The sequence below is a fragment of the Sphaerodactylus townsendi genome, linkage group LG08, assembly GCF_021028975.2.
Source record: "Sphaerodactylus townsendi isolate TG3544 linkage group LG08, MPM_Stown_v2.3, whole genome shotgun sequence".
Lineage (NCBI taxonomy): Eukaryota > Metazoa > Chordata > Lepidosauria > Squamata > Sphaerodactylidae > Sphaerodactylus > Sphaerodactylus townsendi.
This window is the reverse complement of record NC_059432.1, coordinates 71,353,279-71,380,325: the sequence shown is the minus strand read 5'-3', so window position 1 is coordinate 71,380,325 and position 27,047 is coordinate 71,353,279. Positions and strand designations below refer to the sequence as shown.

General features: G+C 41.3%; 1 protein-coding gene across 4 annotated transcripts in view; it reads left to right on the top strand.

Annotated features, from left to right (window-relative positions):
- EPHB1 (EPH receptor B1) overlaps nucleotides 1-27,047 on the top strand; it is a 387,492-nt gene that overhangs the window by 343,783 nt on the left and 16,662 nt on the right. For all 4 annotated transcript variants that reach the window (XM_048506774.1, XM_048506776.1, XM_048506775.1 and 1 more), the window contains 4 exons: nucleotides 4,299-4,448; nucleotides 9,440-9,633; nucleotides 11,736-11,891; nucleotides 12,777-14,019. In XM_048506774.1, the coding sequence (XP_048362731.1) occupies nucleotides 4,299-4,448; nucleotides 9,440-9,633; nucleotides 11,736-11,891; nucleotides 12,777-12,885 (609 nt within the window). In that variant the 3' untranslated portion in view covers nucleotides 12,886-14,019. The remainder of the gene's footprint in view (nucleotides 1-4,298; nucleotides 4,449-9,439; nucleotides 9,634-11,735; nucleotides 11,892-12,776; nucleotides 14,020-27,047) is intronic.

Below are 27,047 nucleotides of genomic sequence, written 5' to 3'. Positions count from 1 at the left end.
ACCCAAAATAACTTCGATTCTCGAATTTCTACAAGAGGGCCTTGAATTAGGTCTGAGGAGTGCTACTCATGCATCGCAAATAGCGGCACTATCCACGATCTGGCCCAAGATCCAAGGTGTTCCAGCATCACGTCACCCAGATGTAGTAAGATTCCTAAAAGGCGTATCCCAAATACAACCACCAGTGAATCATAGATTTCCCTCCTGGAAACTACATACAGTGCTAGCGGCTCTCACCAAGCCCCCCTTTGAGCCGATACAAACCATCCACCTTAAGTGGTTGAGAATGAAAACGTTATTCCTTGTAGCCATTACATCGGCCAGAAGAGTATCAGAATTGAGAGCCTTATCAGTGAATCCCAATTTCTGTGTGTTCCATCCAGATAGGGTGATACTACGCACAGACCCGACCTTCAGACCAAAGGCCAGCTCCAGCTTCCATCTTAAACAGGAAATTGTTATCCCTAATTTCTGCCCGAGACACACTCACCCTACAGAGAGATTGTGGCACAACCTGGATGCACGCAGGGCGGTAAAAGCTTTCATTATTCGCACCGAAAACATCAGACAATCGGACAGTCTGTTCATCAACATTTCACCCCCAAATATAGGACACCAGATGTCAGCAGCATCTATAAGCTCTACGCTCAAAGCATGTATAATAGAGGCAATAATAAGGCGACAAATTTACCAGTACCTCACGGCATCACAGCTCATTCCATTAGATGTTCATCTGCTAACGCAGCTCTTTCAAATCGAAGCTTCCGTAGAAGACATTTGTAAAGCAGCGATATGGTCTTCTCCTTCCACTTTCATAAAACATTACAAACTTCATTCCTGGACCACAGCAGAATCCGCCTTTGGAAGGAGGGTTCTGGAGCACATCCTGGATGATCATATCTAACCCTCCGGTTTTTGAGGACACTGCTATAGGAGGTCCCATCCAAGATGGTCTACGACTCCAGGAGAACGGACCATTGGATACTTACTGGGAAGGGTCCTTCTCCTGGGGGGTTGTAGACCATCTTGGCCCTCCCTTAGACATATCATCCAGTGGTGCTTACCTCCTCTTTAACGTGGAATAGGTCAGGTTAGAGGTATAACTGTATATAGTTAAGTGTTACAGATTACATTAATTCCACTCGTTTGGTGGTACTGTTCTGTGTTGTTTATGTTTTTGTTATCATGTTCTACGATCAGTAGCTATGCCAAATGGATACTGACGAAATAAAGGATGAAGACCAGACAGGAAGTTTTAAAAAGTCATTTCCTGCCTCCCGGTTAAAGGGCAAGAAAGCACCCATCCAAGATGGTCTACAACCCCCAGGAGAAGGACCCTTCCCAGTAAGTATCCAATGGTCCGTTCCTCCTTGATTGCAGTCTGGCATTGGGCTGTGCCACCCCCGTCCCATTCTCTAAGGCTGCTGAACACTGCTGACTGCAGCTTGGCCAGGGCTTTGCTGTCTGTCTGTAATTGTGACAGAGGATTGTTGAATTAACGATCTTGATTCGGAATGTAACATAGCAGTAAGACTGCCATTTTCCCGCTTGGCTTGTAGAGTGTTCAAAGTTATAAGTCGATTATCTCCACGTTAATTATTAATAGTCTTCCTTAATTTGTGTTTTGGTAAATAAACTTTGTTGTTGTTCCCTTTTGAAATTAAAAATTATCTGGGACTGTCCAATTTGTACCTCACACCACAAATAACAGCAGCTGGTTGGTGGGTGTTTTATATCACATCTAGAATTTGGCATCCTCAATTAATGTTTGCTACTGGAATTCCCTCATGCAAAGGAGAAGGCAGGAAAGTGGCAGAAACACATTTGGCGTGGTATCTAGCCTCAGGAAACTGTCACATTCAGTTTGAATCTTAGCAGCTCCTGACACTGGCAGAGTGGGGATTTGAACTCAGGTCATCCTGGTCATACTCAAGCATTCTAGTCAGCACACCACAGTCTATATGAAAAATAACAATTCTGTTGGAGCATCTTAATAAGTTGTGTTCAAGAATCTGTTAAACTGGGATCCATGTAGTGTTATCAAGAACTACTTACTAGAATAGTCCCAGAATAATTTTCTCAATTTAAACACTCAAATCTTTAATCTGTCTTCCTTTCAGATTAACTGCAAGACACACCTTTTACCTTTTTCAGTTAGCAAATAGGAATAGTCCCTTCTTCAAGGAGTTTAGGAGCACTACTGTGGTATTTATTCTTGGCATTGGCTAGATTGAAATGAAGCACACGGCTGAACTTGGAAACTGAATGCCAAGTTGAAAGTCTGAGATGAAAAAACAAGGCAAAGCCAGCCAGTGTACATTTGGTATAAATTCCAGTGGCTGGAAGAGTTTGTTTCCTGCTGATGTTAATCAATGGAATAGTCAATAGAGCTAGATCGCTTTGCACCAAGTGAGAATCTGAGCAGCCATCCTTGAATCAGCCATCCATGGCTGAATTGGGAGCTTTATTGTTTTCTCTAGCAGTTCATTTAAGTAATTCACCTTGAGTTTTGAAATGCCCAATGCTAGCTGCCTGGGTTGGGCGGGAAGAAGTCTTTGCCACCCCGGAGAGAGAAAAAAGATTCCTTCATCTGTATTTCTGCAGTTCATTTAAGCCACAAACGGTCTTCCCATCACCTAGAAAATGATGCACTGCCTGGATTTACATCTTTGCTTCCCACGACAGATTCATAGATTGCTCTGGGGAAAAGGTAGAAGAAAACAACCTTCAACCAAATTTCTCCTTTTTTAAGTTATTTAAAATAGAGTTTTTAATACAGAGACCAAATTCGTTTTGCCATACATCATCAGGAAGTAGCTAAAAAACAGAGCCAATGGTTCCATCCAGAGTCAGTGTTGTACTTTGTGTCTGGGTTTCCATTCCTCCTCCCTCCTCCCCATTAGTTTTAATCATGGTATGAATAATTTATAAGGAAACAAGATCACTGTTTTCTAACACTGTATATTCTCTGGCAGCTGCTTATTTCCTTCCCATTTAAAGGTCTTCTGCTTTACATCACACATTTTTAATTTGGTGTACATGTATTCATGAAAGTAATATGGATACTGTATGTTCGCAGATATATGTACTATATAAGTTCATGCACTGGAAAAGCCACATGAAGCAACCTTTTGGACATACTTTGATGGCAATTGTCTACCACCTTATGCTAAACCAGAAGTGTAGATTGTAGAACCTGCAAAGCCCAAATAGGGTGATTTGTAATTTTCAAGTAAAGGAGAGCAAGGGCAGCGGTACGAATCTACTTTATCTCCTTGGCTAACCAGTACACCTGCCACACCTATGTTGCCCTAACCACCCAGACAGTGTCATAAAGTTCAAAGTCATTATCCAGAGGTTCAGATTTTGAGTTCTTGGATTTGGTCTGGGAAATGACCATGTGAACTAAACTAAGACCACATGAGACAACATTTTCTTGGTCTCCCCTGCCTCTCACATCATCTTACCCATCCTGTACTAAACTGTGTGGAATTTTGCTCCAGCCAACTGTTGTTATATCATCTCTGGAACAGTTGGTACTTGTGATATCCTAAAATTTCTCCAGCATTGCGACTTGTTAGACACTTGGAAAATCCTCCATTTGGACATGTAAAGAAGAAAATGGTGAAGGTTATACACCTGTTTCTTTTCTGTTAGCTGGCTAAGGCATTCAAACACAACCAGAAATGGAACACTGACCTTTTGGACGTTCATACCGCACTGGTATTGATAATGAATGACACATTTGAATATGGAGCAGGTGTCGAGGAGAGCGAAAAGAATGATCAGTGGCCTGGAGACCAAATCCTGTGAAGAAAAGCTGAAGGGCTTGGGAATGTTTAGTCTGGAAACGAGCAGCTTGAGGGGGAATGAGATTCCTCTCTTCAAGTATTTGAAAAGCTGTCACTTAGAGGAAGGCAGGGAGCTGTTCCTGTTGGTAGCAGAGAATAGGACTCACAATAATGGGTTTAAATTAAGAGAAGAAAAGTACCAGCTGGATATTAGCAAAGAAAAAATCACAGTGAGAGTAGTTCAGCAGTGGAATTGGCTGCCCAGTGGAATTGGCTACCCTTCTCTGGCAGGCGTCAAGCAACAGCTGGACAAACATTTGTCAGGGATGCTCTTGGCTGATCCTGGATTGACCAGGGGGTTGCCTTTATGGCCTCTTCCAACTCTTATTATTTTATGTGTGGAAATTGCATATGTTGCAGAAAGTGGACTATGCAGAACCTTGTGCAGAATGGGTACTGATGTACTTGGCCACACAGAGTTAATATTTCTCTTTCCTTCTGCTTCAGGGTGGAAAGATTCCAGTCAGGTGGACAGCTCCAGAGGCCATTGCCTATCGCAAGTTCACTTCTGCCAGTGATGTATGGAGTTATGGCATTGTCATGTGGGAAGTAATGTCCTTCGGGGAAAGACCTTACTGGGACATGTCTAATCAAGATGTGAGTGGTGTGACTCTTGCCTTAGAATGCAGCAATCATGTCTTTGTATTTTAGTGTGCAGGACAAAGATTCAAGAATTACAATCACGTTTCCAGGAAGAGTCACTCGAATATCATTGCTAACCCTGTCCCGATTTTTCCCCACTAAAATTTCCTGTATGAAAAAGGTCAAGCACATGTGTGTATTTCTTCAGGAAAAAATATTCTCTTTCTGCTTATGAGTGGTTTAATCTAATAAACGAAAGATACATTTGATTTTAGGTGTGCCGTGTTGAATTTCCACACAGAATTTTCAGAGGGAAGTTTTTGGGTGGTGAAAAGTTTCACACTCATCCCTGCTCCATTTCTGCAGACTGTTCAATGACTATCGATACATGCACCCTCTTCCAGTCTTTAGCTGTAGTGTAATCTTAAATGGACTTCTTTCTGTAGTAATTCCTGCAAATCAGGGAACCCATAGTTAGTGTGACATCATGTCATCATTCGGCTAGTTGAATTTTGTTGTATGACAGTGTCATGATGTTGTATGACAGTGTCAGAGGAAGGATAGGAACTATTTATTTATTTATTAGATTTCTAATCCGCCCTCCCCCAAAGGGCTCAGGGCGGTGAACACAATTTAAAATGCAATAAAACAGTCTATTAAAACAACCCAATTCAGATAATGACAATTCCCACCCACCCTGTGCTCACAGGAGGCCTAGATGTTACAGGGTCTACTAATCAACCCGGCTGGCTAAATGCCTGGTGGTACAGGCCCGTTTTGCAGCCCCTGTGGAAACTTTGTAAGTTCCACAGGGCTCTGGTCTCTTTTGGGAGCCTGTTCCACCACATAGGGGCCAGGGCTCTAAAAGGGCTCATCCAGCCAGATATCTTTCAGACCAGGTTCTCCAGCAGGTTCTTCTCTGAGGAGCAGAGGGACTTAACAGGGGACCTATGACCCTCATTTAGAGCAGGCTTCTTGATGACACTTTCTCAGTCTTATTTAGCTAAATGATGAGGATTCTTTCTGCTAGTGAAAGCTATACTTTCTGTTATCATTCTGAATCAGAAAGCATTTTTTCCACAAACAAATGGTTCCATGTTAAAGTCACTGGGAAAAGGGATGCTTCATGAGGGATGGAGAGAAGAAGCTTTCCACAAAATATCTTTACCCAATTTAATTCAGCCCCAATATGAGCACAGGAAGTCTAGTTCCATTTTGGTTCAAGAGGAGACCATTAATTTTGTGCTGACTCAGCTTCTTATGAAAAATGCCTAGGAAATCTAAAACCTTTCAGCATTACAGCTGTAGATGTGTGAAATAGTCAGCATTTTTGAAGTTCTGGACTAAGAAGCAATGGAAATTTGGCATTGAAAAAATGTATAAATTTATTTTCCAGTGCCACGTATTCTTCCTAGTGCTGCCATCCTATCTAAACAATATATAATGCCCATGCCCTTTGCAACAGATAGACAATGTGATCCATCACAAGGCCATTTCTCTAAGTTCCTAATGTCTGAATATTCTGCTACACTATGGCTCATTCCGCACATGCAGAATAATGCACTTTCAAACTGCTTTCAATGCTCTTTGAAGCTGTGCAGAATGGCAAAATCCACTTTCAAACAGTTGTGAAAGTGGTTTGAAAACGCATTATTTTGCGTGTGCGGAAGGGGCATATGAGAGCTTTATCTCTACCCTCCCGACTGATATATTCTTGGAGCTAGATGATGCAGAGGTGCCATCTAAGAGGTAGATCCCTTTTAAGGCATTGTCTTCAGCTGTCCAAGTAGGATGTTGTCCTGCTGCAAGACTTTTGTTCCCCACGGCACTGAAGAGATTTCATCACAGAAGTGAGTTCTGTCTTAGAACACTTTTTTCACTTCTTGTAAGTTTTTTTTTAAAAAAATATGTAGCTCACTGCATCTCTGATCTTCTCCAGAACAACCATATTAGCTTGAATAGAATTAATTTGTTTTCTGGGACCCAAGAACTCCTTTCTCTTCACCTATACTCCTTTCCACGGGAAGATTAAAGTGTGGCCAGTTGTGGTGCAGCAGAAAAAGAAATAGTATGCTTCCACACTAGAAAATAGTCCTGAATTAATATGGGAATTATCATTCAATCATTTCTGCCTTTGTCAAAGCCATTATTCTGTGCATATTTAAACATGGCTTGGCAGGTGTGGAGGGGAGCAGGAACCTGCCAGGAGGAGGAATCTTCCCACAAGGTGGAAGGTAGCAGTAGCAAGACTAGGCAGGCAGCGGGAGCAGGAGGATGAGAACAAGCACACAGGCGGTGGCAGGTGGCCATATTCACCCATAGCCAGACCCATGCTGCAGCAGGCAACACCCATGTCCAGTCTCTTAAAGGGGAAGGAGGCACAGCAGAAGGTGAGGGGGGAGCAGAACTAGGTAGGCACTAGGACCCAAGTGGAGCATTCTACAGCAAAGAAGGTGGATGAATATACAACCATACTTTAATCTTTCAGTGGAAAAGAGTAAAGCATATGATCATATAATAACTATACAACACTCTGGGTTTCCTATATAAGACTGCCCGTATTTTGCTTTCTGTCACTCTTGGTTCTTTTTGCTATAAATACGTGTTGTTTGTTGATTTAGTAGACTGATGTGAAGCTGAAAGCAAGTTGTGGGGTTTCAAAGTTTGCCTTAACTCCTCTGGTTTTCTCTTTCAGACTCTCATATGGCATGCTTAAATGCTCCTACTTCAAATGCTCTGGCTTGGCTCTCATGCTCTGTATTAAAGCTTTCTGTTCAAAAACAAGCTCTTGCAGATGGTCTTTAAGCATTGCTTATAGTATAGGGTTCCTGTCCCATGTCCTATCGTAGACAAATTAAATGAATTTGAACTTATCTTCTAAAAAGGGAGTGCAGCATTGTTCCATATAGCGAGGGATTTAGTTGCTTTCCCTGGCTAACCAAGGATCTCAGTTCAAATTCTGAGCAGAATTTTGCTAACCTTCAGAATGCATTTCACACACATGAAAGGACCTTATAATGAATCAGAACATCCGTTCATCAAGTTCAGTATTGCCTACTATCCCATTGAGCTACGGTCCCACTCCAGATTCTTAAGTGAATTTTTTAATATCTGTGCGGAAACAACACAACTTTCTTTTCACACATATTTGCTTTTAAAATTAGCATAAATGTGTACTGTAGGTTTAAAATTTTGTTCACTGCCTTGTGGATCTGATGAATTCAAAGGTGGAGTATAACCATTTTAATAAAGGAATAATCTCTATTGTTCAATAATTCGGACTCTGGTCTTTGTGAAGAGGTCGCCAATTTCATTGTGGAGATAGTTGAGAGTTCTCAGTAGAACGTACTTGTTGTGCTCCCCATAGGGTCTTTATCTATCATGTATTCATGCATTTGCTCCTCATTTATGTGTTTGCTTCTGACTATGCCAATAAAGGTTTATGTATGTATGTATAAGGGTTTAATGACCAAACATCTCTTCAGAAGAATTCATTGCTGAGCAATGCAAAAATGGAAGATAAAATAGGTTTTACCATGTGTCTTGGTAAGGTCGGAATTTGGACGGAATCCCTAAGGCTATTGGGAAAAGAATAGTGGAGGTTAGATTTTGTTTCTTACCCATAACCTCAGAACTCAGATGAGGGAAGCGGTCAGACAGTTACCTGAGCCACCCTCAACTATGCAAGTGTACTTCTATGTCTGTGATTTTCAGAAACGTGCTGGGGTTTGTAAACTCCAACCCCTCCTTTCCCACTGAGCTCTACAGAAAAGCATGGAAGTATTAGCTGTGAAGTTTAGACTTGCTTTTTTATTTCAAATCTCTGCAGTAGGAAAGAGTTTCCAACATGAAAGGAGGAGAGGAAATGGGAAGAGAAGCCAGTGTGCTGGTAATTGGGCACTAGGAATCTTGCAGTTCCTTTGAAAATGTTCAGAAGGATTATGAGCCAGGTGCGGTGACTGGAGCAACTCCTGTACTCTAGCACGACAGCCAGAGATAATGAGAGAGATGGCTGCCTAACTGGGAAGGGACTACCTTTGTCTTGAAGCATCTGCACTCTAATTAACCTCTGAGTGCCCTACTTCCTTCAGAGCCAAGAACATTTCCTTTGCTTCCTGCGCACAAGGCAGACAGCTTCCTTTACTCCAGCATCCAAGGCATTATAGTTCAGACACTGGAAAAAGGGATCTCTTTCTGAGAGTAAGCAGGGTAGGAGGTAATGGGGCTCAAAAGATCCATTTGGTTGAATTCAGTGCTCAGTTCACCACATCCAAATGATTCAACAGGTTAATCTATAGAATCTAACAGTAGTTTTAAAAGAATGTTTACTAGCAGAGAGTAGCAGTGACATCTTTTGTTTCTAGAACCTAAAGTAAATTAGGGAAAATGTTCCTAATAAGTGAGCTTTATCCTAAGCCTTAAGTGAAAAGAAATACTTGCTTCTATCGTTTGCCATCTTGTGAAATCAAATTGTTGGTATATACTGTACAGGCCAGGGAATAGTCAGTGTATAAAGAATGCCATATTCATTCCAGTATGAAAACGTTAGAAAGTTTACATGATAAATAAGTGCAAACACATGCACTTTTCCTTGAAAACGTTTTAAAAAATTGGTAGGAACTTAGCAGGTTTAACACTACAGAGCAGAGGTCTTCAAACTATGGCCCTCCAGATGTTCAGGAACTACAATTCCCATCAGCCTCTGCCAGCATGGCCAAGTAGCATGGCTGATGGGAATTGTAGTTCCTGAACATCTGGAGGGCCATAGTTTGAAGACCCCTGCTACAGAGCATAGGATCAGATGCCTACCATCACTGGTGAACAAAATGTCTTGGACATTCTTCCTGTTGATTCCAATGAAAAGGTTCCAAATCTCTGCAATAAGAAAGGAATCTAGTCACTTTTTCTTCAAGTTAAATACAGTTTCCACACTTTCAAAGCCCTGCTGAATTTTTTTTCTGTGCATCTGTATTTTTTTAACCTGCAACGTATGTTTCTTTCTGTAGGTAATTAATGCAATTGAGCAAGACTATCGGCTCCCTCCTCCTATGGACTGTCCAGCTGCCCTCCATCAGCTAATGTTAGACTGCTGGCAGAAAGACCGCAACACCCGACCACGTTTTGCTGAAATAGTTAATACTCTAGATAAAATGATCCGAAATCCAGCAAGCCTCAAAACTGTGGCCACCATCACCGCCGTGTAAGTCTCCCATTGACTTCCTTTGCTGTCGCTAAGCCCCTGAGGCAGTGTTGGGCATAGGGCTTTCAACCAGGCAACTTTTCTAAAGCTTATTAATCATGTGTTTTGGGTTTTGACCAATTAATTAATCTAGTAAATGTGCATAACCAAATTATTAAATAGATGTATCTTGAGATTTTTTTTTGCATTTGAAAAATACTTTATTGAGGAATAAGAATACCTCAGCAGAAGAGACATACAAGCAAAAATTTAAGTTCATATTGGTAAACCAATTCAAAACTTTTCTGCTTGTAGGAAGTATAACATTTATTTTTCTAAGAAGGAAGAGACCAACATTTAAGTTTGATGACATAGTTAAGTATCACAGACAATAGCCAAATGAATTTTTCTTTGTTTCAGTATCTTGAGATATTGAAGGAAGCAAAAGATAATTTACAGTTAACAAAAGCTGCTAGTTACTGTTTGAAGGAATTACTATCTTTAGCTGTTTTTTTCACCCCATGCTGTAGGAACACACCTGAATATTAATATGCTGACATGTGCTCTTTCATTGTCCTGCTGATTAAAATTGGATCTCATAATTTAATTAGCTAAAACTTTAGAAAATTAATCTACCATTTAAATGTTTCAGCTTTAGATGCAAGCCATCTCTTATTTTTCTAACTTTAAGAGTGACATAGAAGCTTAGATTGTGTACATTTCAGTATTTAACAAGTCTGAGCTTGTTTTCAGTTGGTGGTTGCTGTTTCATAAATTGCTGTCCCTGTCCCCTTCTCCCCTTTTGACAAACTTCCTAAAAGGAAATATAGTATGAGGATAGCCCAATTATGTTGTATAGGTCGCAGTCTGCACTAAGAATCCACATTACACAATTATCTGCATTGTGAAATTAGGCACGGGTTAGAGAGAGTGAACAGAGAGAATGGGTTCTCTCTCCCCCAAAGTACTAGAGATTGAGCACATCAAATAAAGTCAATGGGTGGTAGATTCAGGATGGACCAAATACTTATTCAAACAAGTGAATAAAATGTCCAATTCACTGCTAGAGGGTGTAGTGATGACCACAGGCACAGATGGCTTTAAGAGAGGATTAGACAGATTCATGGAAGGTAGCCCTTTCAGCAGCTACCACATCCAAAGGCAGTAAACCTCTGAATACGAGTGCCAGGGGAAGGCCTTGGTCTCTATGCCCTGTTGTTGGCCCTCCAGAGCAAGCTGACTATAGTGTGAGACAGAATTTTGGACTAGATGGACCTCTGGTGTGCTCCAGTATGGCTCTCCTTATGTTCTCCCAGGCACAGGAACAGCAATCCCCAATTATAGTGGAGTATTGCAAATTCATTCCAGCTTCCATGATCAATGTGTATATCACTGGTCACAAATACACAGCAAATGACTTCTAATTGGGAGCACCCATCTGTACCATTTTTGCTGTTGCCAACATAGATATCCTGGATGCTTCCAGATACATCACATGATGCCATATAGGTGCAAATTAGCGGGAACACCAAAAGTCTTGATGACCACTGTGAATTGTGTAGCATGAAGCAGACTTTCTGCATCCCCATTTTGGACCCTGATTTGTATCATTCTGGCTGCAGTAGCTATATACTCTGGTATCAAAAGTCTCCATGAATATCCCAACAATATTGTTTTAGTTTACTTCCTGGTACAATATTTTGAATGTATGGGGGGAGGATCTCCACCTCTGACATGAAGTAACTGTCCTGACAAGGCAATCTGAAATAATCTAGTTCAGGAACAGCAGCATGTGAGCCTGATAACTGAGTGTTTTGATTCATCAAAGGGGACAAGGAAGTTTTGAAGTATGATTGGTATATCTGTGTTAATGGGAGAGAAAAGAAGGTTGAAGGAAACTCTGCTGGAGTTAAGCTAGTCACAGCTTCAGGTGAGTTAGTGAGAAGAGATGAAGAATGCACAGTTACTGATTTCAGTTTGCATAGACCGAGACTGTGGTAACTCTGCTAAGGATTGCTCTATCAAACACTCTTGTTTTGTTTGTATTGCCTTTCTTTTTTCTAATCTTGGTTCACAGAAGTGGAATTCCTCTCACTAATGCTCTTATTTATGTTACATTCCAGGCCTTCTCAGCCACTGTTAGATCGCTCCATCCCAGATTTCACTGCCTTTACCTCAGTAGAAGATTGGCTCAGTGCCATCAAAATGAACCAGTACAGAGACAATTTTCTGACTGCTGGATTCACATCTCTTCAATTAGTTGCACAAATGACATCAGAGTAAGTAGTGCATTCTCATTCTGACCTCCGTCTCAACTCATTGATAGGCTGGTGTTGACTTCAGTGTTGGGAGGAGAGCAAATTGGACCTTTTGTAAAGTTTCAGGAAGTAATTTGTTTAATTTGGGGACACAGTAGAACCTTAGTCCTGGGAATATGTCAGAAAGGAAGGTGGTTCATATCTCCAATATTCTTGCAACACAAAATGTCCCTACTCTCCAAGTCATTTTCCCTCCCCCTTCTTGATAAATCTGCTTACTCCTAGAATTCACTCATACCCAGAAACTCTCACTTGTTCATTGTGCACACCCCACCTCTGTCATATCAATGCACCCTGAAAGCCTGTTCTGCCAGTGCCCTCTACTGTACAGTATTCACCCACTATTCCCATCATCCATTAACTCTCCGTATAACTATTAAGATGTACTAAACTCAAACATTATGGAATGTCTCCCATAAGAGTATCAAACATTGGCCCAATCTTGAATGTAACACCCTGGCCTTGGTTATGTGGTTGATTATTCAGGTTCTTTCACTCACACAGAATTTTGTCCTGAAGTTTTTACTCGAAATATCTTTCTTGAAACAATAGATTGAATAATGTGTCTTCTCAAGTGAGACCTGCAGAGATAGTCACTTCAAGAAAAAGAAGAGAGACTTTGTAGTCCTTTTCTACTTAACGTGAATGTTTGTAGTGGATTTTGGGTCATACACAAAAACACATTCACTCCACATCTTTTGATAATTCTGATTGCTCTTCTTGATTAACACATGATTTCTGCTGTAACATGTTATATTTGTCATCACATTACTAAATAACTAAAGTAGGCATTCACAATAAACCTTTTTCCAGCACTCATGTGATCCTGTCTCTTCTGGTTTGCAGAGATCTTCTAAGAATAGGGGTTACTTTGGCTGGACACCAGAAGAAGATCCTTAACAGTGTGCAATCTATGAGGGTGCAGATGAGCCAGTCACCATCTTCAATGGCATGACCCTCCATGTCTTCTTACAACATTAGGGAAAAGACGCTTGAACGGAGGGTTGGAAGTGGGAGGGGAGGGGAAGCTGACAAGAAACTGAGATGTTTGCAGAGGTTGGATTGTTGTCTGAGAACTTTTGGAGCCACAGGCAAAGTATATGCGGGACTTATTTCTATGTGGCAACTTCCGTTTCTCACCAACAGAAGCACACTTACTGATGCCATGGGAAACAGTGTATAAATGAGTATAAATATGTATAAACCGTATATTTAAAAAAACTGAAGACAAACCAATGTGTGTTGGGTGAAAAGACTTAAATCCCACCACCAGTGAGCAGTAGTCAAAGGGTCCAGTGGGAGAAGAGAGGTGCAACCCTGAGCAACCATCTTCAGCGATCATATTCCTTCTCTTCTTTAGTTCTCCTTCCAGAGCTCTTCTCACAAACTACTTCCCTTGTGTGTTCATAACCCATGGGGAATTTTCTTCAAAAGTTACAGCTACCTATTAGCATATAAAGACGCTGTTCCATCAGTTACCAAAGGACTTCACTGACCACTGCATGGGGGATCCAGAAAAATGCAGTTAATGTCTTCATATTGAAGAGGAGATGTACCTTCAATAGAAAACCTTGTTTTTTTCTTTTGCTTGCATTTTTTTGCAAAAAGGAAAAAAATCCTCACTGAAAAAAGAAAAAAAGGCATTCCCGTGAGTGTGTGCGTGTGCGCGTCTGTATGTTGTCAACTTAACCGTGGAGTCACTCACTGCTTGTCCATAGCAGAAGAACAAAAAAAGTGGACCTGACAGATGATAAATCCCTCACCTCCATGGAAATCAAAGATTCAGTGGGGGACAGAAGTGATGTGCTTTGCTTTTCTGTCTAGATCAACTGCACATGGAACTTGTAATGGGAAATAACAAAAGGAGGAAAATGAATTTGTTATTCATAGGAAGAGGGAAGCAGAAGAGTGGAGTATGCAACAAAGGTTTCATGTTGAACTGTTACAGGATGCATAACTGTAGAGGCAACTGGACAACTGGACACATTGACCTCCAGCATATCAGTGAGCTGTATGCAACGGCTTGAGAATCTTTAGTTTCATTGTGTGGACCTCAGGATTTTCATATGTATTGGCTGTGATGTCTGAGGTAGGTACATGTATTGCTTCTGTACTTTCTTCTGTCCATTATCCCTTCTTTCCCAGCTATGTATCATTATTTCTTTAACAATCTGGCTTTTTCTCCCGTATATAAATTTACTGTTTATTAAATTACCAGTGCCATTCCCCATTTAAACTCAAGTTAGCATTTCCTTCAAATTTGAATACAATTTTTGATGTAAATACAACGGAATTAGTGCTTTAAGAAATTATAGTGGTACCTTCCTGTGGTGTGAAGAGTTAATCTAAATTAATTAATTTCCCTTCAACAAGGGCAGTTAATTAGACCACCTGTTACTTGGTAACTTAACCAGCTGTTGAACTGTGCTTCATACTAACAATGCAAAGGATGGGTGCAATGGCCCATTCTTCTAAAATACGCAGCTCTCAGAATCATATCAGCAGAAAATGCTTAATGGGTGAGACAGTGGTTGCGTTCTGCATCCTAAAATAAGATTGCTTACACTTGAAGTATTCTCAACTGATATTTGGCCCTTTTTAACACTCCCACGAACTCTCCCAGCAACTGGCCAGGTGAATTCATTATCCATGCTCTCACCTTATTGACACATATCTTTACAAATCACAACCACATTCTAAATATAGTTGTAATGCCCTGGAAAAATAAGGGCTGATCTGCACAGTATGTCTGATCACCTTCCAGTTGGTGATGCAGTCATGTAGCTACCAATGGGACAGGGGGTGCCGCGCCCCGGGCATGCACTGTTGGGGTCACATGGGGGTTGGAAAATTATCCCACACCCTCCCCCTTCCCCCTCACTCCACATCCCCTAGCCCTGCAGAAATCTCTGTCGAGTTGGCCCTGCAGCCCAGAGAAGCCTGATGGGGCTAGGGGATGTAGAGTGAGGGGGCCCTGTGGTGGGGCTGTGGGGGTGGGGCCCCACATCCCCCCACTCTGCACCCCCAATTACCTTAGTTCAGCCAGTGGCCCAGCCAGGTTGCTTTTTCAGTCCGCTGCTCTTTGCAGCCAGCTGAACTAAGGTAAGTGGCCGTAGGGGGCGGGGCCCTGACCATTTGTCCCGGACGCCATTCCCCCCCCCATCCATGACACTGTGGTGATGTGATATCAGGCATGAGTACTTCCCATGAATATTGATTATTAGAGGCAACCATTGCATTGTATTGTGCAAAAGGTTTTTTTAAAAAAAATCTCCCATTGTTGTGTGTTCCTCTGCCTCTTTCAAGAAGTTTCTTAACCCATTTTCAAGTTGTAGAAGTTAGTATTTTGAAAAGCTCATAGGCATACAGATGTACAACTAGATAGCCTCCATTCTTTCAGATGGGTTGGAATCAGAACTGAGAGGTAGAAGATACTGAAAGCTTAATTCTGGGAGCATAATTCAAATATTCCAATTGTCACATCTAAAAATATCATGTGAAATCACAATTGAACTGTAGAAGGTAAAGGTAACTATAGTCCCCCGGTGCAAGTACGCCATGATCCATGGCGTAATGTCACATCATGACATTTACTAGACAGATTATGTTTGTGAGGTGGTTTGCCATTGCCTTCCCCAGTCATCTGCACTTTACCAACCTTGGAAGGATGGAAGCCTGAGTCAACCTTGAGCTAACCACGTGAAATGACTTGTGTCAGAATTGATTTCAGGTTGTGTGAAGAGCTTTGACTGTAGAGGTGGACTTTTGAGGCAGCAAGCTAACAACTTGCAAATGCATATCAGCAACAAACAAATACATAAAGTAAAAACAGAAATATTTTGTGATGTCCTGAGTGTGAGCGTGTGCCCAATAATAGTCACTAATCGCGAATGCAAGAAATGTGTGGAAAAGCAGTTTCCTTGGTACAGACAGGGAGAAGCTCCAAAAAGAAGCAATTGATAGCCCAGGATGATTTGGCAGAATGAAGAATCAGTACAAATCAAAGCTGAAGAGTTGTTTATCTCTCCAGAGCCAAATAGGGGGTGCATGTCCCTCACATCAGCCATGCTTGTTACATCTCTGTCATTGCAACTACAGATTTTTGTCTGGCTGCACATACATCAAATACAGGAGTGTTAGAAAGATGGATTAAATACAGCTGTATCATATCCCCCAAACATATGTTTTAAACTTCTTACCTCAGGGCATTCATAGATTCTTTCTTAGCATTACAGCCTTCTCATAAAGCAGTAACTGAGATTACAGCCATATCAGCCTTTGTGTGAGGACAAAGAATCTTAATAATTTTGAAACAGTGGCCCAATTAGCATCCCCACTTCATATCGTGAGCCCAGGATGTTGTGTGGTATGGATATATGTCCAGTAAAATTATTGTGGCAGTATTTGGTGTGGAAGAGGGTTTAGAAAATATTGTTTGAAATAAATTTGGAACAAAGCAAGCAAGAAGGGCCCCATAAATTCACAGTTTCAGTTCTTAGCATATTCAATTTAAAGCTTCTTAGGCACCTAATGTTAGAAAAAGACCCTTCTAGATGCTGCCTGCCAAAAGAGGCAATGTTGAACTATATGGCTTTTAACCAACCTGGTATATTCATACTTTATGAAGAGTTATCATTAAGTTACATTCTTGGATTGAATGATCACCATATTTGGAGAAATGACTCCTTCCTCCCTCCCTCCCTGCCTGCCTGCCTGCCTACCAGGCTACTGGAACCCAAGACAGATATAAAGATCTTAATCATCAAAGCTATCTGATCCCTCTAGCTTTGTAAAATCTATTTTGCTTCCCTTCAAATTGTTTTTCCCGGATCTGGAATGTTGTGGATGGAGTTCGTGCTTCCTCATACTGAGTCACAGTCCCAGCCAAAAGGAATAACCCTCCTGAGGGAAAGAACATGGAGGCCTTCCTTTCCCTTTACATGTGGGCTTGTGTACCCTTGAATCATTTGCTTGCTGATACTTGCCATGTAGCCCCAGAATTCTGCCTGTGGCATATGCTAGTCTGGATTGGTCTGCATTGATCTAGGACCCATTAATAATGGACAGTGATACCTTATGGAAAGGCATTTGACTAGATGGCCTTTCAGACCCATTACAATAGTTTGACACTCAGAAAAGTCATGTGGCAGACAGGAGGAAGGGAACAAATACCTAGAAAGGAAAATAGGGATGGGTCATCAGCCAGTCGCTGGCAAATTGCCAGAAGGAGGGGGAGCTCCAGGTTTCTTTATATCACTGGCATTTGATTAAATTGAGTTCACTGAAGTCCATGTTAGAAGTAGATGCTAACAAGATGCAAAAGAATGATGTTTTATCTTGCAGAGCCACCCATAGAGATGGTGAAAGAGAAAAATGCCCCTTGTATTACAACATAGGGGAGGTGTTCATAGCTCTGTCTGATAGTCGTGAATCCCTTTTGGAGTATTCAGCACAAAAATCTGTATTCAAATATGTTGTCAAACCAAATGCAACATGCAGAGAAAAGGTGTATTCTGAATATTAATCATCTATACAAATACATTGATATTCACAGAAGATGTGTCGAAGGAGCTTTTGTGTTCATTTTTTTATTACTTTTGCTTTTTGTTAGGAAAAATTCAAAGACATGAAAAGTGCAGCAATGATGACTCAGGCTATAAATATGGTATTCTACACCTGGCAGCCCTGCTGCTGATTTCATGGAATATGGAACAGGCATCTGTAGCTCTACAGGCTGACTTGATATCATTAATGGCGTTTAGAAATTTTGCACAACCACATCGAGGGGGGCTTGTCTTTAGCAGCGTGTGGCAGCCAATGAAAGACAGCCTGTTCCCAGCCTAAGGTGTGCCAGTTGCGTGGGTCTCCTGCATCACTAGTCTGTGGGAAGTCTCATTTCCCTACCACTTTCCACTGTAGGTTGAAGACAAATTCTGTACATGGTGATGGTTGGAGCATGTTTTACATTTTTAAACTTCTTATCAAAGTACTTATCTACTGATGATTTTTGCAATGTGGTATTTCTGAGCAGCCTTGTCATGGGATTTGCATAAGTGTGATATATTTTATGGTATATTCCTTTTGGTCTTCATGACCTATAGTTGAAACAACTCATATAGAAACCATCCTTTGTATGTGTATGTGTGTAACGTGCCACCTCCATAGCCCCGCTGAAATGGTACAAGGAATAAGCCACACTGTTTGCAGTAGGGCAAGTGGGTTTTCTTTTCCTGTCTGAATTAGAAAGTGGAAAGACAAAAGAAGCCATCCTAAGCCTTCCAAGATTGTTGTTGCTCTATGGGGTTGAGCTACACTAATTACCTAATTTGTATTTTCCTCTGATGGATGACTTTTTGCCCTCTTTCCCATCTGCCACATTGTCCATTGTTCCAAGCAAATTCTCTGTTGCATATAATGCTGTAAGCACGAGTTGTATGCCTGTCTTCCCCAGATGGGAAGGAAAAGGAACCCAGAATAACTACTGGGATTTGTGCCAAAATGCCCCCAAATGGATGACCCAATGCTCTGAGCTGCAGAACACCCAGTGACTATCATTTGGGTCTTTTGTCTCTATATGTGACAAAAGGAAAGGCTCGTGCTAGATAATCTCTGTTAACCCACCCCCTCTATCTCTCCAGTGCCTCCTCAGCTTTCTGTGTGCATCTAAAATGCATACCTTGCCTTATTCAATAAAAATGGGAATCAGTGATATTTCCAACAGATGCAAGTATAGTATGTACCAAGTAGAGCTGCAGGTAATAAAGCACTTAACCAAGTACCAAGACAGTCTATTCAAATACTTTTAAGCCACATACTTTACAGTCTAAAAGTTGCCGTGTGTATTGACCCTAAAATCTCCTATACCGTTCTGACAAAATCCTCTGAAGATCCTCTCTGCTGACTTTGGATACACACTGCTCTAGGTAGCACTCAGTTTATCCGTATGCCCAGGCCAGCCAGGGGATTGGTGAAGCAGAAAAAGGGTGCTAAGCTGATACCTTTAAAATATGCTGCTGAGTTTTGTTGTTGGGTTTGTTGTCAACCTATATTCCATACAAAACTCACTGTTGCCTTATATCTTTTCATTTGGTCTCCAAATATATAATATGAAAATCTGGAAGACGCAACTACCAATGTTTCGGGGAAGGACAGTGTTGAAACACAGTGAACAAAGCCATCACCTCCTTTACCAGATCTGCAGAAGAACACGTTTTGTATTGTTTGTGTTCTTCTGAATGTTCAGCCTGCAAAATAATCTCCATGAAGATTTTATAGTGCAGGGTGGACACAGAGCTGAATTTTCCATTTTATATTGGCTTCCTAGTGCATTGTTGGAAGATGCAATCTGCTGTGGCTAGCTGACTAGAACAACTGCATAGAAAATATTTATCTAATCAAACACTAAATGGCTATTATTGTGGAGGTGGGGAGAAAGGGCGCTGGAATCCGTACTAAGGTCTCCTTTCCTGTTCTCTCATAAGATTTAATATCTTGGTCTTTCTTTCCAGCTTAATTTGTAACTCTGGTACTTATAGCCCATCTGAAAGTTTTTCTTGGTATATTTAGGATTTATCCACAGTCCCATCATCCAGTCTTCATAAAAGGGGAACAAAATCCAGGAGGCTTGCTAAGAAATACCTCATCCCATTCATTCTCGCTAGCCATGTCACTCAAAACTGTCGGAGAGGGGATTGCTGCACTCTTTGTCTGGTCCTCACAGCTAGTAGAGAAGATGTTTTGTTCCTGCCACTTCTTTACAAAAATGTGTGCATCGCTTTTCTGTTCCAACAGGCATTCAAGGTGGGTTACTACATATAATTACAACATAAAATCATATCAAACATTGATAATAATGCTGAACGCTGCTTTTAATGGGGTAGTTTTAATACATATAGAGCCACTGTTTAATACTTATTTATTCCAATTTGATATTACTGATTTTATTGTGTGCTCTACTTCTATGTTTTGTTCACCGCCCTGAGCCCTTCGGGGGAGGGTGGTTTATAAATACAATAATAATAATAATAATAATAATAATAATAATAATAATAATAATAATAATAATACACCATATGTCAGCTGCAAAAGGCCACCCTACTCGGCTCTGCACGCATTATTCGTCGATACATCACACAGTCCTAGATGCTTGGGAAGTGTCCTATATGTGATGTAATACAAAATCCAGCATATTGATCTTGTTTGCTGTGTATAACTGTTTTGAAGAATAATAATAATAATAATAATAATAATAATAATAATAATAATAAAAGCAGTGACATTAAATACTCCAATAAAAGATAACAGAACAAAATGCCTGCTCCCTTAACTGTCAAAGGCTTGGTAAACCGGACACACTTTCTCCACAAAAGATTACAAAAAGGGCTCCAGGATGACCATCACTTAGCAGATGGTTCATAAGTGTGGGGCAATCACTGAAAAGACCTTTCTTATGCAAAAGTCGTTTGCTTCATGTTCAGTAGCACCTGGATAATAACCTTCAATGATGATTTCAATTGGTGGGCAGGTTCATAGGGGGTGACGGGGTTGCCCTATCTGCTTCTTAAATTTCCCCTCTCCCCTGGTTTCCACAACTAAGGCTGTTTATTTCTCTGGATGGATCTTTCCTCACTCTGCTTACTTCATACATCTTTTGATCAATTTATTTTTCTATCTTGTCATTCTCTTCATTCCATTTGACCAAATTAGTCTTGTTCTCTGTTATGTCTTGAATTGCTTTTCAATTATCAATTTCATTTCTGCATTTCTATGGCAACAGCAAATTCCCATCCTACTCTTTTCTCTCCACCCCCAGCCTTGCCCATCCTTCCTCCCATGTAATGGATGTGCTGTGAGAATGCTGACAAGCTGTAACGCCAGGTAATTTATCTCATAAAACAGACAGTTCTGGTCAAAGAGGAAGAGCAGAGGGGACAGGGTTTGGGAGAGGGGTGGCCATGAGGGGTTGTGATATGGAGAGGTGGGCAGAAGGGAGGTCACAGATGGAAGGCTTCCTTGGGCAGATAGTTATGTAAAGGTAAGAATAAAATCCCTTTTGTGTGGCTCGGAAAGGTGCTAAAACAGCCCTTGCAGATATGAACAGATGGTGTGGTGTTTGTTAAATGCCTGATTACAATTCCACTCACCAGTACAAAGCCACAGCCCAGCTCAGGAGCAGGGACAAACCTGGCAGGCTAGGTGAATTGTAACAGAGCTCTGGTAAACTGAAAGAAAACACTGAACCATGTTAGAGGCTGGCACACCAGGTATCTTTCCCATCTGGAGGCTAGGACTCAACTGATTTCCAAGATTCCTCTCTCCTTTACTGTTCCCCAGGCAAATGTGCAGGTTGCTCCCAGTGTTTTCTTCTCCTCTGTATTTATTATCTTTGTGCACTGCAATCCAGGCAAGGCCAAGTGATCGAGAAGTTAGAGAGAGGCTGCTTTGTGATAACAGTAATTCAAGCAGGAGTGCATAGCTGGTAGCCAAAGGAAGTCAAACGTTTTCATATTGGAGATAATAAATGCTGCAGGAACCAGGAGAGGAGTCCACATATATCGCATTATTGTGTGCCTCTTTAAAAATAAAAGAAATATATTTTATGCTCTTTAATGACCTTCAAATTAACAGCTCTTTGAAAGCACTTATGTATATTTAATTTGAAATGGTGCTGAAATCCTGTGTGGGGATCGCAGGGAAAGCAGCAGGCAGCCGGTTTTTAAGTAAGAGTAAACTCAGGCCATTATTTCTCAGCCTGTCAGCTTTCCCTGGATTTAATGTACCAATTTTTAAAAGAGAAAACCTTGTCTTTCCTCTTTTGTGCTTTAAAGCTCTCCAGGATCCTTCTTTGTAGACAGCAGCAGCAGCGGCAACAGCCATGCGTTGTATTTAATTGTTTTCCTTTTGTGCTTTGTGTCACATCTCTAGAGTAACAGCCTTTGCTGATGGGTCAGTCTTAAGAATACAAAGAATTAGGCTCCTTTATGACCTGGATAGTGTGCTAGCTAGCGATTACTGATGTGGTATCATCATGGGATTATTTTCTGCAACAAGGTGTACAACTCGGCTGGTGTGTGACATTCATGACTTGTAAGCCTCAAGGTTTTTTGAACTGTTGACTTTTTTGAATCATTATGCCCAGGTAGACAAAGGGGATTAGTCAGAGCCTCATACATGCAGGAGCTTTCATTTCTTACCTGTGAAAGGAAGTTCTCTGCATTTTTCTTCATGCCCACCAAATCTTGCCTCCCCTACATAAGAATAATAAGCTCCCACACCCATGAGGCTCTGTATCATGAACAGAAAACTGAAATAAACAAAGATTAGAGAATCTATGGCTATAAATGTGAAGAACAATGGTGTATTGTTATGCTCAGCTAAACTTTTCCCCTCCTGAAGAGACCAATTTAATTGACAATGTGTGTGTCCATTATACACATAGGCATGCACACATACATAGGGGCAAGGATTTCTGTTTATTTTTGTTGAACTTCTTCCCCAGTTCAGACTGTATAGACAAAAGTAAAATGTTTAATTGAAGATTTACAGATATCAAGGCATCAACATTTATTCCATGGTCCTGTGTGATCAGGCCCTGATTCATATCCAAATGAATATGGTGAAAGCTTTTCAGGGTGGGAAATACTGAAGCTGAGCTTCTTTCTAGCAACACATGGGCAGTTTTCTACCAAGCTATTCGATTGTGATTGTGGTGGTGTTTTGAGAGGAGTTTTGTACTGATGCACCTGGTTTTTCCTTATGCCTATTCTGTGTTCTCCTCTTGCTGGTCCTTTCACTACATGTCCTCCTCCTTTTCCACCTTCTTTCAAGCTCACATCTTTCCAGAACATTCCCTCATTCCACTCTCTGTTTTAGCTAAGCAGTGATTCCTTTGGTTATCCGCCTCATTTTAGGTAAGCCGTGCTTCCTGTGTTCCTCTTTCTGAGGCCTTTTTTTTTGGTATCAGAACATGCTCAGTTGTACTATCTAAGGGTGGGCATATATATCTATATATATAAACGTGAAATACCACTCACTCACTCACTCACTCACTCACTCACTCACTCACTCACTCACTCACTCACTCACTCACTCACTCACTCACTCATCAACAGAACTCAAAAACCACTGAAGCCACACACATGAAAGTTGGCACACCTGTTCCTTACATACTCCAGGTACTCATTAAGAAAGGATTTCCCAAAATATTAACTTTCACTCGATTTATTACCTATTTACTGTTTTAACTGCTCATCTCTGGCCATCTGCGCGAACATTCTAAGGGCAAACCAACCGCTCAGTCCACAGACATGCTTCTCGAACGTTTAAGGGTGACAGTTCAACACAGCCAGCTTCATGTCCTTCACCAACTTCACTCTACTACCGCCCTCCTCAACGCATGTGAACCTATTTGAAAACAAACCCATCAGTCCACAGACAGGCTGTGAGGAAATATGCTGCATGTCACCCCAAAGTTCACAAACAGGCTGCAAAAAGTATGCTGAATGTCACTCCAAAGTTAACAACCCTCATGTTAACAACACCGCTACAGCCAAATACTGTCAAAATAGATTACAAACCACGCTATCACCTTGGACTACTAAACATTTGTCGGGTTTTGCATATGGACATCAATTGCTTACTGTGGAGACAAGTTTATTGCTCTCAGCCTCCGATTACCCTGTGCTTGATGTCGTGCTCTGAAGTGGCGGGATGAGTCCCCAGGAATGTGCTGCAGTGGCGGTACAGTCCAGCTCCCTGCCCTTCAACCCTACCCTGAACCTCTTCACAGCCTTCTCACTCATCAGCATCCAATTGCTGAACACTTCTTTTCTGCATCCTGAAAATACAACAGCTGCTTCCAAAGACGTCTTTTGGAGCCCACCAGGTGAAAGAGAACAATTTCATGCCAACATTCAAAATGCACGGACAGGTCTACTAAATGCTGAATGTCACCCCGAAATTCATAGAGAGGCTGTGATGAAGTATGCGGACTGTCACCCCGAAATTCACAGACAGGCTGAGAGGAAGTATGCTGAATGTCACCCCAAGGTTAACAGACAGGCTGTGAAAAAGTATTCCTCGACCAACCCTCACGTTAACCAGACCGCTACAGCCAAATACAATCAAAACAGATTATAAACATATTACAAATTACGTAGCGAAGCATGGGCATCCTGCTAGTATATATACACACATATATACATATATATATACACACCCACACATATATACACACACACGCATTTAATAGACCTGGAAATTTTCAGAAAATCTGAAAAAGCCAATATATTGGCTTTTTTGTTTTTTTCCCCCTAAAATGTTCAGGATATTAAACCTAAAAAACCCACGTGCCTCCAAACTTCACATGGGTCTGGGAGGCAGCAGGTGGTGCAAAGCTGAACCTGCAGTGACTGCTGCCTCTGAGACCCAACGGAGTTTGGAGGCAGTGCCTGCAGTTAAACACTGGGCTCAGCCAGGCTAAGCCCAGCATTTAACTGTGTGAACCATCTCCAAAGCCCAGGTGAAGTTCGGAGGTGACACACATAGTCAAACGCCAGACCTGGCCAAGCCAAACACAGCATTGAACTGTGTGCATCCCCTCTGAAGTCCACATGGACTTTGGAGGCAGTGAGTGCATTTGAACACCGGACCCGGCCAGGCAGCAAATGAGGGGGTGGGGGAGGGGTTTTCTTTTCTTTTTTTAAGGTGTCAGGCTGATAAAATTTGGGATTTTTTGGATTCCCTTTTTTAGCTCTCTTTTATTGCCACCATTATGGGGGGGCATCCCCCCATCTCAACAAGGTATGTCTAGGGATTCCCCCCCCTATTTTGCTTTAGCCAAATGCCTGCCCCTAGAACATTCTAAGGCCTTAACAAGTGGAAAGACTTCACTGGCACATTAACAAGCTTGATCTGCCAGATATATTTTGACAGAATCACCTTCCCTTTGGAGCCCCAATGTCTATAAATACAGATCTTTTAGTGTAACTGATACCCATCTTTTTTGGAATTGGATACAGGTTATAGGCATGGATACTTGGAAGTTCTTCTCCAGGTCTAGGTAGCTATGATGGCTGGTACTTCCTTTCCATTTCTTTGCACCTTTCAACAAAAATAGGGGCCATCATGATTCCACAAGAATCCATCACTGCTTCCATTTCGAAAGAAACTAACTCTGAAAGTGCTGCTGCCACTTATGAGGAAGGAGGTACAAAATAGTTATTCAGATTTCGGTGGCTCCTTGGGCAAAGGTTAAAGGTGAGAGCCGGCACTTAAATCCCATTCTATGTTCTTTTATGCGCAAACAATTTTCTTACAGGATAATATGTAGCAAACCATTGCACGACCTGACCATTTCCTGTTGTAATAAGGTATAATCCAGCAGATTTCCCATCATGTACGAACAGTGTTTGTAATACAGTGAGTTGGCAGAAAAACTGGGGGCTGTAGTTGGTTCTGATGTGGTAGGAATTTTCCAGCTGGCAGAGTGAGGGAAACAGAGCATCATTTATGCATTATGGTTTGGGGCGAATTACTATGATTACTGCTGTTGATTTGCAGCTATAGACTACACATTTGCAATTCTAGAATGCAAGGTAGATTCTCCCTTTGATCTGTAAGTGTTCCTAATAAGTTTTAACTACAATGTGTTCACTTGGAAAGCTGTCAAACCATTGGGTTTTCTTTTTTAAATTCATTTTCAATGTGTAGCAAATGAATCTTAATGTGAACAGGCTCCCCATTCTGGGCCTATTTGTGTGTTTCAGTAGCAAGCAAATCAATTTGTAAACTATAAAAGCTTTGCATTTCTGATCAGAGGTTAAATCTGACTCACACACTTCAACAAGGCATTTTGCATCTGGTTCCCCTTTAAAGGTTGGAGTGAGCAAAAGAAGATGATCTTCAGAAATGCTACTCATTTGCATGTCATAATCTGATTTGGGGGCTCTCTTTCATAAGATCTTGCCAAGATGGAAATTTTCCAGGAATAAACTGGCAACCTTCCAAATTATGTTGAAGAGAAGCTGAAAACCAGCAGAATACTTCCTAGACCTTGAAAGCAAAAACTGGCTACTAAAAATGTCCAAAGATATGAAGATCTGTCCCTGACTCCAATGCCGCTCAGAGAACGGGGCTCTCCGCTGAGAGGGGAAAAAATCTAAACATGAGACACATTCAATCAATCAATAATGAAAGGCAATGAATAAGGAATAGCCAAACTGACGTACAGAAATAATCACTAATCAGAAGACTACAAAAAGATGGCCCAGTTGCTTGTGCAGTAATATACAATATATAACAATAAACTGTTTCAAAAGATTGAAGTATAGAATCACAATATAAAGAATCACAGTTCATTTACTCCAGGCATTAAAGAATCCTGTTCATTGTGCTTGGAATGTAATGCCTTAGTTTTACATTACTAAATATGTTTTTCCACTCACATTGTACTGATACATTATGTTTCAATTATATCCTCTCATACATAGTGATACATCATGTATCACAATATTGCTCTCACTAATAAACACAGTGGGTGGGAAATGATGTAACCTTTCTGCTTGTCCAGGAGCCGCAAACTGGTTTTGAGATGCTGAGAGGAAGAGGAAAAGAATGAACTCATCTGCAGCTGACCACGCACACAAGTTTGTTTTTCCTTGCATGCGACAAATTGAGCTTCACAACTGCCACATACATGTAGGATTTGTAAAAGGCAGAACTGTGGATGGAGGGTACTATTGATGTAGAAGAGCTGAAACACACCCACCCTAGAAAGTCTGTTGGGGAAATGATGCCATTAATTGTTAAATTGCCATTTCTGCCTTTTCGGTTTATTGATGCCTGTCCACTACACTGTGGGTAGTATTCGAAGCGCAGTGACTTTGCCCTGTCAGAATAGAAAGGTACTCAGAATCAGTGCTTAGCAGTGTATGGTCGAAGGCTTTCACAGCCGGATTCAACTGGTTCTGGTGGGTTTTCCAGGCTGTGTGGCTGTGGTCTTGTTCCTAACGTTTCACCTGCATCTGTGGCTGGCATCTTCCGAGGTGTATCCCAGAGGGAAGTCTGTTACACACTGTGTCTCAGCAGCTTCTTCACTTTCTCAACACACATGCAAAT